General features: G+C 41.9%; 1 protein-coding gene across 2 annotated transcripts in view; it reads left to right on the forward strand.

The window, feature by feature from the left end:
- Positions 1-13,253, forward strand: part of exoc2 (exocyst complex component 2) — a 273,825-nt gene that overhangs the window by 256,164 nt on the left and 4,408 nt on the right. For both annotated transcript variants that reach the window (XM_038796745.1, XM_038796746.1), the window contains 3 exons: positions 3,330-3,385; positions 6,066-6,188; positions 11,726-11,787. In XM_038796745.1, coding sequence (XP_038652673.1) covers positions 3,330-3,385; positions 6,066-6,188; positions 11,726-11,787 — 241 coding nt within the window. The remainder of the gene's footprint in view (positions 1-3,329; positions 3,386-6,065; positions 6,189-11,725; positions 11,788-13,253) is intronic.

Raw genomic sequence — 13,253 nt, forward strand, 5'->3', positions numbered from 1 at the left:
ATTCTCCATTAAACAACAGGAGAAGAAATAGACATCTCTCAATCCAGAAGGGCATAGAGTAATACTTGCTTTGGAGAATTTGGCTCCTAGTTAAAGCCCTGCAGATTCTGGCTGAATTTCTTCAAATAGCTGCGTCAATTGAGTTATTTCAGCCATGTGCTTGTCTTCAGACAAGACTGCTCTGCTTTAAAATATTCTTACTCTTTTTAAAAAAAACTATCCTACTGGGAAAGAAAACTGCCTTTACGTGTGGGTCTTTGGGCAGCATGGTAGCATGGTGGTTAGCATAAATGCTTCACAGCTCCAGGGTCCCAGGTTCGATTCCCGGCTGGGTCACTGTCTGTGCGGAGTCTGCACGTCCTCCCCGTGTGTGCGTGGGTTTCCTCCGGGTGCTCCGGTTTCCTCCCACAGTCCAAAGATGTGCGGGTTAGGTGGATTGGCCATGCTAAATTGCCCATAGTGTCCTAAAAAGTAAGGTTAAGGGGGGGGGGGGGGCGGTTGTTGGGTTACGGGTATAGGGTGGATACGTGGGTTTGAGTAGGGTGATCATTGCTCGGCACAACATTGAGGGCCGAAGGGCCTGTTCTGTGCTGTACTGTATTAAGTGTGGACCCTGACAATCAGATCAGAATTCAACTCTTCTCTCCAAAACCTTTTGAAAAATCTCTCCCTCCCTTAGCTTCCCCCAGCACTGACATCATCTCCCGAAGCTGAAAATAAATTAACTTGCCAGGGACTGAAAGCACATTAACTCCCCAGAGACTGTCTCCAGTCAAACCACAGTTCATGAGCCCAGAGTGAAAAACACATTCCTCTTGCTCAATTTGACCTCTGGCTCCTAAAAGCTCTGGCCCTGCAAAACAGGGTTATTGAAATAAAAACATGACCACTGCAGTCAAGCACACTTTAACCCCAGGCTTTTAACCCTTAAATTGCCCAGTACTTAGAATCCAATATGCTTAAAATCTTCCAGTCGTCACAAACGTTGTATGTTTATAAGTGCCTTTCATGACTTCAGGGCATCCCAAAGTGATTTTCAATCAATTAAATACTTTTTAAATTGTTATTGTAATTATCCATTATTGTAGGGGATGGAAATGAAGCAGCCAATTTGTGCAGAATAATAAGATCCCATAACCAGTAATAAGATAAATTGGAGAGTCTGTGGTAACTTGACCACAGAAAGGTAGACGAAACATATTAATCTTGAAGTTTATCTTCTTTAATATATAAAAACAACAAAGTTTAAAATGCAGGGTGGACTTAAAAATGGGAACAGCTTGTTAATCGTTGAACTCACACTAACTGAATAGAATGAAAACTAACGGCAGTTAAAAACGAATATACACCGGTGACAACAACTGAAACTAATTATGTCACTGGGCCTACCATCACATCAGCAATGGATTTCGAAAAGAAAATGCATAATAATAACACAATAACAGAATCTATTTCAATAGTGATTTTTATGGGATAAATGTTGCAGACAATGGGCGTGGACCCCCTGATCGTCTTCGATTAGGACCATGGGATCTTTTTCACCATCTGAAATTGAGCAGACAGAGCCTGAGTTTATTATTTAATCCTAAAGAAGGCACCTCTGATTGTGTAGCACTTGTACATTCATGGAGCATAATCAGTAAGGGATTCAAGGATTACAGGGATAAGGTGGGAAAGTGGAGTTGAGGATTATCGTAATCAGATCAGACACAATCCCAATGAATGGCGGAGCAGAATCTACGGGCCGAATGATCTACTTCTGCTTCTATGTCTTGTGGGACTGAAGGTTGTAAGCTGCTGAGGTTGGTAAATCTAGAAAGACTAAAAGTTTTCAGGGAATAAAATTGGTAAGATTGGCTGATTGGCAAGGTCCCACTGAAATTACAAAATAAGGGAACTGGGGAGAGGCCAGAACGTTGGAAAAATTAGAGAGCTGTAAATGTAAATTAGCTGGAAGACTATATGATGGGTGATTTGTTTAAAAGCCCATGCTGATAAACGTGGTCAAAGTCTAATCTATGGCAATAACAGATAATTAACAAACTGTTCATGAATAAATATCCAGAATGCATAGACAAGGCTGCCATCCCAGAAGCTGCGCTGGTGGTTTAAAATAATGGATAATGACATAATTAACTGCAGCTTTCAGAACTTTAGAATATGCACCTGAACTCTTCTTGGCATGCAGAAAGCACATGATCTGATATGTTCAGAAACGACAAAACTGGGATCTTTTTCGTCCTAATGAGAGTTGGAGGTGGAAAGGAGGTTCGCAGGTGTTGCAGTGTATAGCAAAGACGTATGGGAAATGGCTCCAACTGACAGGTTCAATTCAGTTGGATATGAAAGTGGTAACAGTGACTTGGCAAGATGTGAGAAATTCTTTACTATGTATTTAATGGATTGGTACAATGCAAGCTAAGTCTTTGTTCACAGCTGCTATCTGAGCAGTCTTTGTCTTGTTGCTGTAGTTTTGACTTCACAGAATGCTTGAGCTCTAACGTATCATTTATTTGAGAAGTATTCTCTTTGGTTTGATTCCACATAAGTTTTCGGAATTGAGTTTGCTTTCTTTCATAATAAAATTGAAAAAGGAACATAATGGGGGCAGAAATTGCTGGAAAAATAAATGTCAATTACCATTAAAAGACGACAGCAATTCACTGCAAAGAAGGGATAAGCTCGCCACCTCTGGGGATTTCCCGGTGTCATTTTTTTGTGGTCTGCTGTCGACTGCTTGATAGAGATTAATTGTCGTGATTAGTCAACTCCATTATCGTGGTATCATGTGACAAGCATGATAGTGGAAAGCAAACTAAATGTACCTTGGAGAAAAGCAAATTACTGTGAATGCTGGACTCTGAAACAAAAATAGAAAATGTTGGAAAATCTCAGCAGATCTGACAGCATCTGTGGAGAGATAACCGAGCCAACGCTTCGAGTCTGGCTGACTCTTTATCGAAGCCCTTTGTGCTTGGTCTGTTCTTGTCCAGCAATTCCTATGTTCCTGTGAAAACAGTTCCGCTGTCCCTGATCATGAAGGGTGGGATCACTGGTTCTCTATTGCATGGTCAAGAATATTAAACTGGATGTAGAATCTCCACTGAGATTAAATTTGTATGTTTTACAGTGGTAGCTAATAAAGAGTGGATAAAAACTATCTGTCTGAACCCCTTGAGAACAGGTGAGATAAGATGTGTCCTCATAGCATGGCAGTGTCACCTCTTGATTAAAGTGAGTTTGTATTCAGTTTGATTAAGAATTAGGAGTAATCCGTACAGTTTATCCAGCTATTCCATTTATGCATTGTTTCTTTTTTATTTTCATAGGTGTCAGAACTTACTTAAAAGAAGCTTTAGTTAACATCATTGCTGTACATGCAGAGGTAAGGTCTTCAAACTAATCTGCACGTTTACAATGTTGCATTTTTACTTTGGGTCTAAACGCTTCTTATTTTCACCACAGCGGAATCAGAAGCAACCTGTACAAACGTGTCCATTGTGATATTTTGAAAAGACAATACCACAAATTTCATCTCTACTTCAGTAGCACAGAACATTCTTTAGAGATATGCTGCAGAATTGCTTTGCCTGGAATATCATATCAGTGAAATATCACTTCTGTGGCATTGGATAGACATAGGGCAAGGCAGCTTTCACCGCCCAAAGCTGATTGTTCCCCCTTTGCGCTGTCAAGAAAACCATGAACCTTGGAGCTTTTGCACCTTTTATTAGTCAAAGCTGAGACCATTTGTCTCCTCCAACTGTAAGGAAACATAAAATTTGCACATTCTCCCTGTCTCTGCTTGGGTTTCACCCCCCCCACAACCCAAAGATGCAGTACATGATAAAGCAGTTCTACCGTTTCTACCAGATACTCTCTGAACTTCCATCATTTTAGAAATTCAGCGATTTTTACCTGCCCCCACCACTTTATCCACTAATTGATCAACATGAACTTTAACTTTCGCTATACATAGGACAATATATTTTCATTAATTCATTTGTTTGACAATTTGTTTGATGTACCAAAGATTTTGTTTTATAATTTCAGCAGCAGAAATCAATTGCTTCTATTACTTCCTGACATCGTAGGATTCACTGGGTGAAGTTAGTCCTCCTTCAGCCCATAGGATATCCACCAGCTTGGCCAGCATGCAAAGAGATTGTCCTGTGGTAATCTATGGGGCTGATACCTGGGAAAGTAAAATATAAAAACATTCTGGAAATCCTCAGCACGTCAGACAGTCTCTGTGGACAGAGAAACATAGTAAACTTATCAGGTTGATGATCTTTCTTTGGAACTGATTAAAATTTCGAAATGTGACCGGTTTTGAGCAAGTAGAGGTAGGGCAAGTTGGACATGTGGGAGAAAGAAGAAAAAGGAAGGTAATTGGAGGGTAGAAGAGATTAAATGACAAAGCTTCTTTCAGTATGCAAGACAAAGGAAATGGTAATGAGTCAAGAAAAGAAACATAAGACAGAAGAGATGTAAATGAGAAAAGCAGAATTATCACAGCTGCCATCTAAAATAAACATGAATAAGAAGACAATTGGGGGCAGTGGTTGTGATTAAAAATTGTTGAACTCCATGGGGAACCTGGAGGACTGTAAAGTGCCTGATTGAAAGATGAGGGGCTGGATTCTACGCTGTTGGGATTCTCCGTTGTGCCGGCAGCGCACCCACGCCCGGTGATTTCCTGACGGCGCGGGGCTGTTCACAATGGAAATCCCCATTGGCTGGCTGGCGAGATGGAGAATCCTGCCACCGGCGCGCACCACCAGAAGACTGGTGCTGCGGGACGGAGAATCCCGCCAGAGGTGTTTGTCCTTCAGCTGACATTGAGCTTTGTTAGAAGTTAGTGGGGCTGCCCTTGCAAGGTACAGGGTGTGAGAAAGTAATGGGTACAAAGGCATCAGAGGTGGCAGTGAAGAAGTGAGTCAACAGATTGGTAGCTGGTCACCCGTTAGGATGATGAGACAACCCAATTTGAAAGTCCTGTTGTAGCTTGGAGGAAGATTATTTCCAATGGTGAATACTAAAGAGAAGTACGATTGGGAGGGGAAGGGAAATGCATGGAAAGGCATACAGTGAAATGATTGGGAACAACCTTATCTGGAATTGGCCCAGTGGGGTAGTGAAGGAACATTGAGATGCCAGAGTCAAAAAGGTGGTTGTTAGTAAGTGTAGGAGAGTTGATATGGAGGGAGAGATTTACAAAGGGTAGCAAGGCTGTGAACTCTGGGGAGAGGTCATGAGTTGAGATGGAAGTTGGGAAGGATGAGAAGTTGCTTGGTTCAGAGGCTGAGAGAGAAAGGCAGTGAAAACTGCTTGATGAGAAACTTGCCATGATAATTGGGATGGCTGTAGAGACCGAGGATTTTAGATAAGGTGAGAGAGGTGGAACAAGGTGAGACAATGAAAGGTGTCAAAGGAGTAGGGACAGACAAAGTGTGGTTTGGTGGTACCATGGCAGTTTATGCAGGGCATGTGGATGGTGCAGCCAGATAGGGAGACTTCATTTGAAGGGGAAGGTGTTGTCAGTCCTTGGCCAGGTTTCTATCAAGGCCATGATATTGATTTTGTCAATGGCAAGAGCCTCGATCACAAGTGAACGGACACTCTGGAAGGAGCTGCAGAGACTGGTGGTGATAACTGATCTATTAGCAAACTCCACAGAATCAACGGTGGGAGGGTGAATGGAACAAGAAGCAATTGACAAGATTAGCCCCCAGTTGGTTTTCTGGCTGGGAACGTTAGCAGGAGAGTAGGATGGGACAGCTGAGGTTTCTGATCATTAGGAAGGAGTAACAGGCTCCTCTTTAGCATGTTTTATATGAAAATATGTATGGATAATGGTAAGGAAAGTATGGCTAAATGAAAGCAAGAATGTAAACTACAGGTGTGGCTGTTAAAGGGTCTTCATATATAACCTTTCTGCACAGATGAAGGTATCATTTTTTCCATTTGTATTTGGAGCTTGGAGTCTTAAAGATGAAAAAAGACCACGGTGACATTAGGTAATGTATCATCCTATTTCAACCAATGTTTCTGTGAATTTACAGGTGTTTACGATTTCTAAGGAACTCGTCCCAAGGATTCTTTCACGAATTATTGAAGCTGTTACTGAAGAAATGAGCCGACTGATGCAGTGTGTGGCTTCCTTTAGCCGAAATGGAGCATTGCAGGTATCTGAGAATTAGCAGAGGTTCATTCGTTGACCATTTTTTTAAAGCTTACTTTGACTTTGGTCAGAATGCATGAGAAAGAAAGAAATGATCACTGCCTCGGAGTGGTCAATTAATGGTGCCACACTGTGCCAGTCTATGTTTTAGTTCAATGGCTCAGTTTTGAAGTTTTTCACATGCACAGTCATTTCAAAAAAAGGCTCAGTTAAATTGCATTGTTTTGTGACATTCATTTTTAATTAGTGGTATAAACTGCATACTATAGGGTGGGAACATTGTTCATATTGTTTGAAGTCAGTGGTTGCTGTGTAATTTACTGCTCTTGTCCAAAAGTTATGCATTGTGGATTTAATAAGTAAATAGAACTAATAGAGTCTAAATACATGAATGGAAACTTAATAATCCAGTTGCAAATTTACATTGAGTGTTTTTGATACCTGAATCTGTTCTTTTTGTGTGTAAGACATAAGACTGTCAAGGGTTAAACCACGTCCCCACCCCCATCCCTCAGAGAGTTTCTCTGTGGGTTGCTTTTTCGTTTAGATGTTGAATGGGTGATCCAAAATGAAACTAGAGTTCTCTGTGCTAGCTGAGGAGAAAGGTATGCATCTAACTGTAGTGATGCAGTTATCATGTGCACAGTGCACTTGCATGCGGATTTCATTATCTAAGCTTCCTAAAACCCAGAGCAAAATACATCTGTGCTGTTCTGGTTCTTTTTTGCAAACCTTTATTAGTCCAGTCAACATTTAAATTTTTTTTGAGCAGTTCAAACAACGTTATGCTTTTTCTCTGTATTCCTTCACCACTATCAACCTCCTGCACCGCCCCCCCCCCCCCCCCCCCCCCCTACTACCACACACTTCCCACATAACATCCTATAAATCCATTTACCTGACCACTACAAGTATTTTATAATTACTAAAATAATTTGTTGTGGCTTGAATTTTCCTCCACCGTTGTGCCACAGATGGAAGTTGGGTAACAGGGAAGCTAGGTAACAAGGTGATTGACTGTCTCTCTCACATCAGCCGGCCCTTTCCTGTCCGTCACACGTAAATGAAATTCCATCTGTTTTCTCAACCTTGAGTGTGCTATTTCCATCTTGACGGGTTACCAGCAGAAGGGTTGGAGTAATACCTGATAGCAGTAGCAAATGCCTTCATTTCTCAGTTAAAGGTCAAGGCCCAGTTAGTGTCCCCCTCTCCCTACATAATACCCCATAAGTTCACTTACGGCTTCAGTGCAAACAGCCATGTGCTCTTCAGGGTTCCTTTGTCATTTTTAATAGTGTCTTTTGTTCTTGTGTCAATCTTGGTTCAGTGATTGTACTCTTTGGCACTTAATCTCTGTTGACGCTTCAATCCAGTTTTGAAGGACTGATATTCTGACTGAAATACAGCTTTTTGGTATGATATTAAACTGAGACACTATCTGTTAGGTAGATGTAAAAGATCCAATGGCACTATTCAAAAAAGGGAACAAGATTTCTGTAAGTGTTCTTGCCAATATTTCCCTCGACCAACCCTAATGCGATAATAAAAACAGGAAATAATAAGTAGTTTGGTAGCATCTTTAGAGAGAGCAACAGAGTTAATATTTCTAATTGAATATGACTCCTCTTCAGAACACTTATTTTATCATCCCCTCTCCCCCTGAAAGCTAATGCAGACAACTCTGGTATTTCATCCTTTTATCCTTTCTTCTATGAACCTGGATATAGAACATTAACTGGTTATTTGCTCATCTGTGTCAATGTCATTGTTGCATCTGATACTGTCCTCCCTGATGAACAGAAATTGTAGCTGCTCATTCCTCTTGCTTCTCCCAGAATACTAGAACCGATTGCTGCTCTCACAAGTGACAAGCAATCAACAGTGTCCTTGGCTTATGTCTTTTAAATCATTGTGACCTTGCACCATAGAACATACAGTGCAGAAGGAGGCCATTCGGCCCATCGAGTCTGCACCGACCCACCTAAGCCCTCACTTGCACCCTATCCCCGTAACCCAATAACCCCTCCTAACCTTTTTGGACACAAAGGGCAATTTAACATGGCCAGTCCACCTAACCTGCACATCTTTGGATTGTGGGAAGAAACCGGAGCACCCGGAGGAAATCCACACAGACACGGGGAGAACATACAGACTCCGCACAGAGAGTGACCCAGCAGGGAATCGAACCTGGGACACTAGAGCTGTGAAGCCACAGCGCTAATCACTTGTGTGGTGCATTTACTTGCTGAGCCTAGGGGCTGCCCTCAATTTTGCTTCATGCTTGCAGGAATCAGCAAAGGAAACAAACGAACACTACCTTTTATCTGATGAATGTCCTAAAGATTGCATGCTATTTCATTGGCACTCCTTATCTCATGTCAAAACTGCATCTAGTCTTTACAGCACGTTCTTTGCATCTCATGTGCATCCATACCTGGGGCATACATACCTTCAAGGTGCAATCTCCTATTGAAATCCTTGCCAGACTCCTATCTTTCAAGCCCAGAATAAACCACACTGTGCAGCCAAATGATTTACAAACATTACCAGATATCTAAGTTAATGAGAAACCTGTGCATCAGCTCCTTAAACTTTCAACGTCTGAAGACTGCTTTTCTGCTGGTACAAAATCAAGGCACAGCCTGACTGTGGGGATGGGTCCCTTGGTCAAGCACAAGTGCTAAAGTCACATCGGCATTGACATGCCCAAAGAGCTCTGGTGTAGTCTGCTGTCCTACCTGAGTAGGTAATGAGCCTCAAATCAGTCTCGAGTATATGGAGACCCAGCTTTGATCATTCCTCTGGAATTGCCCCTTGGCCTCTGAAGGTATCACAAAAGGCATTCACATCTTATCACAATGAAACACGAGTTAGTTTATAGCATTTTGAGCTCCTTTAAGTGGGCAATATAATGAAAACCACCTCTACCCCCAACAGCAGTCATGGCAACAAGTGTCCAATTTACCCTATAGTGGTTTTAACAAAATGCAGTTTGTGACAGAAATTATAATGGGAAAAAACTTATCTTGTGTTGGCATGCTTTGGCTGACGAACTGAAATTGACAGTAACTATACATACTTTTAGCAAAATAAGGGTAAATCAGCTGTAAGCTGTAGAAGTGCAAAGCACTTTCTCTCCTATCCTTGGAAATATGAGAAAAGAGTGGCCATAGACAGGAGGTTAGCCGCTTCTGGTGTTTTAATTTTTTAATATATATAATTAAAAACAGGACTTTATTCTGCACACAAGTACTTGTATTACTAAATATCAATTAGCAAAAAAACCAATATACTCGTCAGAAATTAAAAACCGTATATAACGGTTCATGGCATCTGCTACCTTTGTATATGTGGTCTGTGGTACAACAGCCCTCAAAAGATAAGATTGCCATATGCACGCATTTAGGTCTGGTGCCTTATCATCCTAATAAGTACCTCAGACTCCGTATTGGTCACATGGAGATTTTCAAACACCGGGTATCCAATTGGTAATGCTTTCAGTTCCAACCAAAACCTACTTGTTCCTCTGTCACGTAGCAGGGGACTGCTACTGCAGTACCCAATAGTTTTTCATCACATAGCAGTTAGCTTATGATGTGCCAATCAGACAGCATTGTAGAGACTTGCAGCCTGAACAGTATCAGAGCTGCATATGCAGCAAGAATTTAGGAATGACTGCATCTCTCAGAAGTGAGATCGTTTACTCTGATGTTTTCCCCAATTAATGAATCTAGTGAGAATGTAATCACATTTACACAAATCAATTGCATTTTGAATTGGCAGTACATCTTTGTATGCTTTATATATGCCTCTTTATATGCCTCAATCTATATTAGATTAAAGAAAATAACTTTATACTGTGCCTTTTATAATCTCAAAGTCTCAGAGCATTTATTTTGTAGCCAATAAAATACTTTTGAAGTATAATCACTCATTGTAGTGTGACAAAGGTGACAGCTAATTGGTGCATAAGGAACAATGTGATAATGAGCAGTTTTTAAAAAAACTGGTAAATGCTGAAGGTTTATACGTATTGACTAGGACGCTGGGGAGAGTACTACCATTACTAAAGCCGAGACCTAATGAACAAAGAAAATGAATCTGCCAATGAGATTGACTTTGGACATAAAGTACGGATATTGCTGGTTTATGACAGTGTTGGAAGCGATATTTAAAAGTAGGGATTTCAACTTGTATCCATGGTAGGTCCGATTAAAGACTAATAATTAGTGTATATCAGATAAATTGAAGAAATTAAGGACGAATTGAATTGGTAAAAAGTGTTTGCATATTTTTTTTAAAGCTATGTGCTTTTCCTGTACCAGTTGTTGGTGTTTTATCATTTTCACTCATCAAATATACGGACCATTAGAACTGTGGAAAGCCAACTGCGGCTAACTTGCTCTCTGGTTTCCTTCCTTTCCTCCAATCTAGTAAGTAAAGTAAAGTCGTCGTAGTCCCAATGACCATAGACTGCTTTCCTCTGTGAGGGGGAGAGCTGACTGGTTGTGATTTAACCTGAGGGTAACGACACCTCAGACGAGGGGCAAGGTTGAGAAAGCGGGGCCTTCGTGAACAATCTCAGCCGGAACGGGAATTGAACCCACGCTGTTGGCGTCACTCTACATCACGAACCAGCTGTCCAGCCAAATCTACCCAATGGGGAAACCACCTGTCTTCCATTTTTTGCTTTTTGGTGGTGCAGCTGAGACTAGCGACTCCCTTGTGGAGAAATTAAGTTACATACTACCATTAAATGGAACAGCATATAGACATTAGATTTCCTGCCAACTTGACTCATCGCCATCTATTATCATAATCCACCTGTTGGCATACTAACTCTTTTTCAATAGAGGACTTGCAGAAGCATGGCAATTTCAGATATATGATTCTTGACACAAACATTTGGGGCAGCACGGTAGCATGGTGGTTAGCATAAATGCTTCACAGCTCCAGGGTCCCAGGTTCGATTCCCGGCTGGGTCACTGTCTGTGCGGAGTCTGCACGTCCTCCCCGTGTGTGCGTGGGTTTCCTCCGGGTGCTCCGGTTTCCTCCCACAGTCCAAAGATGTGCGGGTTAGGTGGATTGGCCATGCTAAATTGCCCGTAGTGTCCTAAAAAGTAAGGTTAAGGGGGGGGTTGTTGGGTTACGGGTATAGGGTGGATACGTGGGTTTGAGTAGGGTGATCATGGCTCGGCACAACATCGAGGGCCGAAGGGCCTGTTCTGTGCTGTACTGTTCTATGTTCTATGTATGTAATACAGTATGAACCTGCCACTTATTCCACATGGCTATGAAATAAAATCCACATTTTAATCACTAGATTGGAAGGTGAGGTTTAATAATTTCTCTTCAGTTAATATATTCTAAACATAAAGTTCAGACATTTTGCGATGATTTGGGTTTCACAGTACAGTGCTGAACAGTATTACAAGTATCCATTGTTAAACATCAAGAATGAAAGGATATTTATCTCACAAAAAAACTTATCTAATGTTATAATGTTGAGTCCGCACTCATTTCATATGTTTCTTTCTTTAGGCCAGATTGGAAATTTGTGCTCTTAGAGATGCTGTTGCCTCATTCCTGACTCCTGAAAGCAAGTAAGATGGAACTTTAAATCATATTTTTATCAAGTTTGATTGTTGCAACTTTCAAGAGCTTTTAAAAAGTTAGTTCAATTAATTTTTTGTTTAGTGTGTGCCATAATCACCAAGACAGGCAGGCAATAGCTTCCCTGATTCCCTGCAAGGCCTCACTGTACCTATTTGTTGCAACAAGGCCTTGGGCAGTGCGAAATGAGTGCCCAATGTTGACGTGGCAGGTTGAAGCCAGGTGGGTGGGCTGTGGGATCTCTGATGAGGAAGTGGTTTTGAATGGTGACGTGGTGGTTCCATTCCTGTTCCGACAGGGCCTCTGCCTTGACATGGTGGACTTAGTCATACATGTTGGGGTGATGGGGGCAAGCAGCAGGTGGATGGTAAGGTCCTTGTATAGCGACAGGCTTGGATTGATGTAAACCTTCTTCAGGAGCTTTCTTGTTGAAATTTCCCTTCTTGTATGAGGAGGTGGGATGTTGCTCAGGACTGGGAGCCAGGAGTGTTGAGTTGGTTGGAGAGTACCTGAGATGATGCACTTGGTTCTGTTGAGCTGTATGGCTACAAGACTGGTATAGAATGAGTTGTACCATTCTGTTCACAGTACTCTACAGCTGAGTAGACAATGGCAAGAATTGAGGTCCTTAAGGCTTGAGCATCTGCACACCATGAGAGCCAGCAGGTTTACTGAGGAGGTTGTTTCACATTTTGAGCTTTGCTGCCGGGTACTCGTGTTCCAGATGGGCAGCACGGTAGCACAGTGTTTAGCCCTGTTGCTTCACAGCACCAGGGACCCGGGTTAGATTTCCGACTTTGGTCACTGTCCTCCCCGTGTCTACAGGTGCTCCAGTTTGCTCCCACAAGTACCAAAAGGCGTCCTTAGTAGGTGAATTGGACTTTCTGAATTCTCCCTCAATGTACCGGACTCATCTGATGAAGGAGCCGTGCTCCGAAAGCTAGTGATTTGAAACGAACCTGTTGGACTTTAATCTGGTGTTGGAAGACATCTTACTGTGCCCACCCCTGTCCGACGCCAGCATCTCCACTTCATTGCAGTGGTAATGTAAACCTACTTGTGACACTAATAAATATTATATTATTTTTTGTTCAACAATATTTGGTCAAGTGTAATACAAAGGTAAATGGGATGTTCGTGATTCAGTCTCTTGCCATTCAAGGAGATGTTGAGGTCCCTCTTGGCTCTGGCATTGTGGAGAGGTGGAATATACTTGAGACTTTTGTTGCTGCTGGACAGAAGGCACCATGTCTTGCAGTTGTTGGCTAGCTTTGCAACATCTTTGTTTAGTGTTGCGTCTAGTGTAGAAAATGACTGAGTCTGAGAGGCAGAGCATAGATGAACTTCCGAGACAGGATTGGGGGCAGAGTGTTGATTTTGAGATTGAGAAGGGTTGAGGCTAGAACAGAGCCCTGGGGGAACCTATTAGACGGTATCCTCTAGGCACTTGTCTCTT

This window comes from Scyliorhinus canicula, chromosome 5 (assembly GCF_902713615.1).
Source record: "Scyliorhinus canicula chromosome 5, sScyCan1.1, whole genome shotgun sequence".
NCBI lineage: Eukaryota > Metazoa > Chordata > Chondrichthyes > Carcharhiniformes > Scyliorhinidae > Scyliorhinus > Scyliorhinus canicula.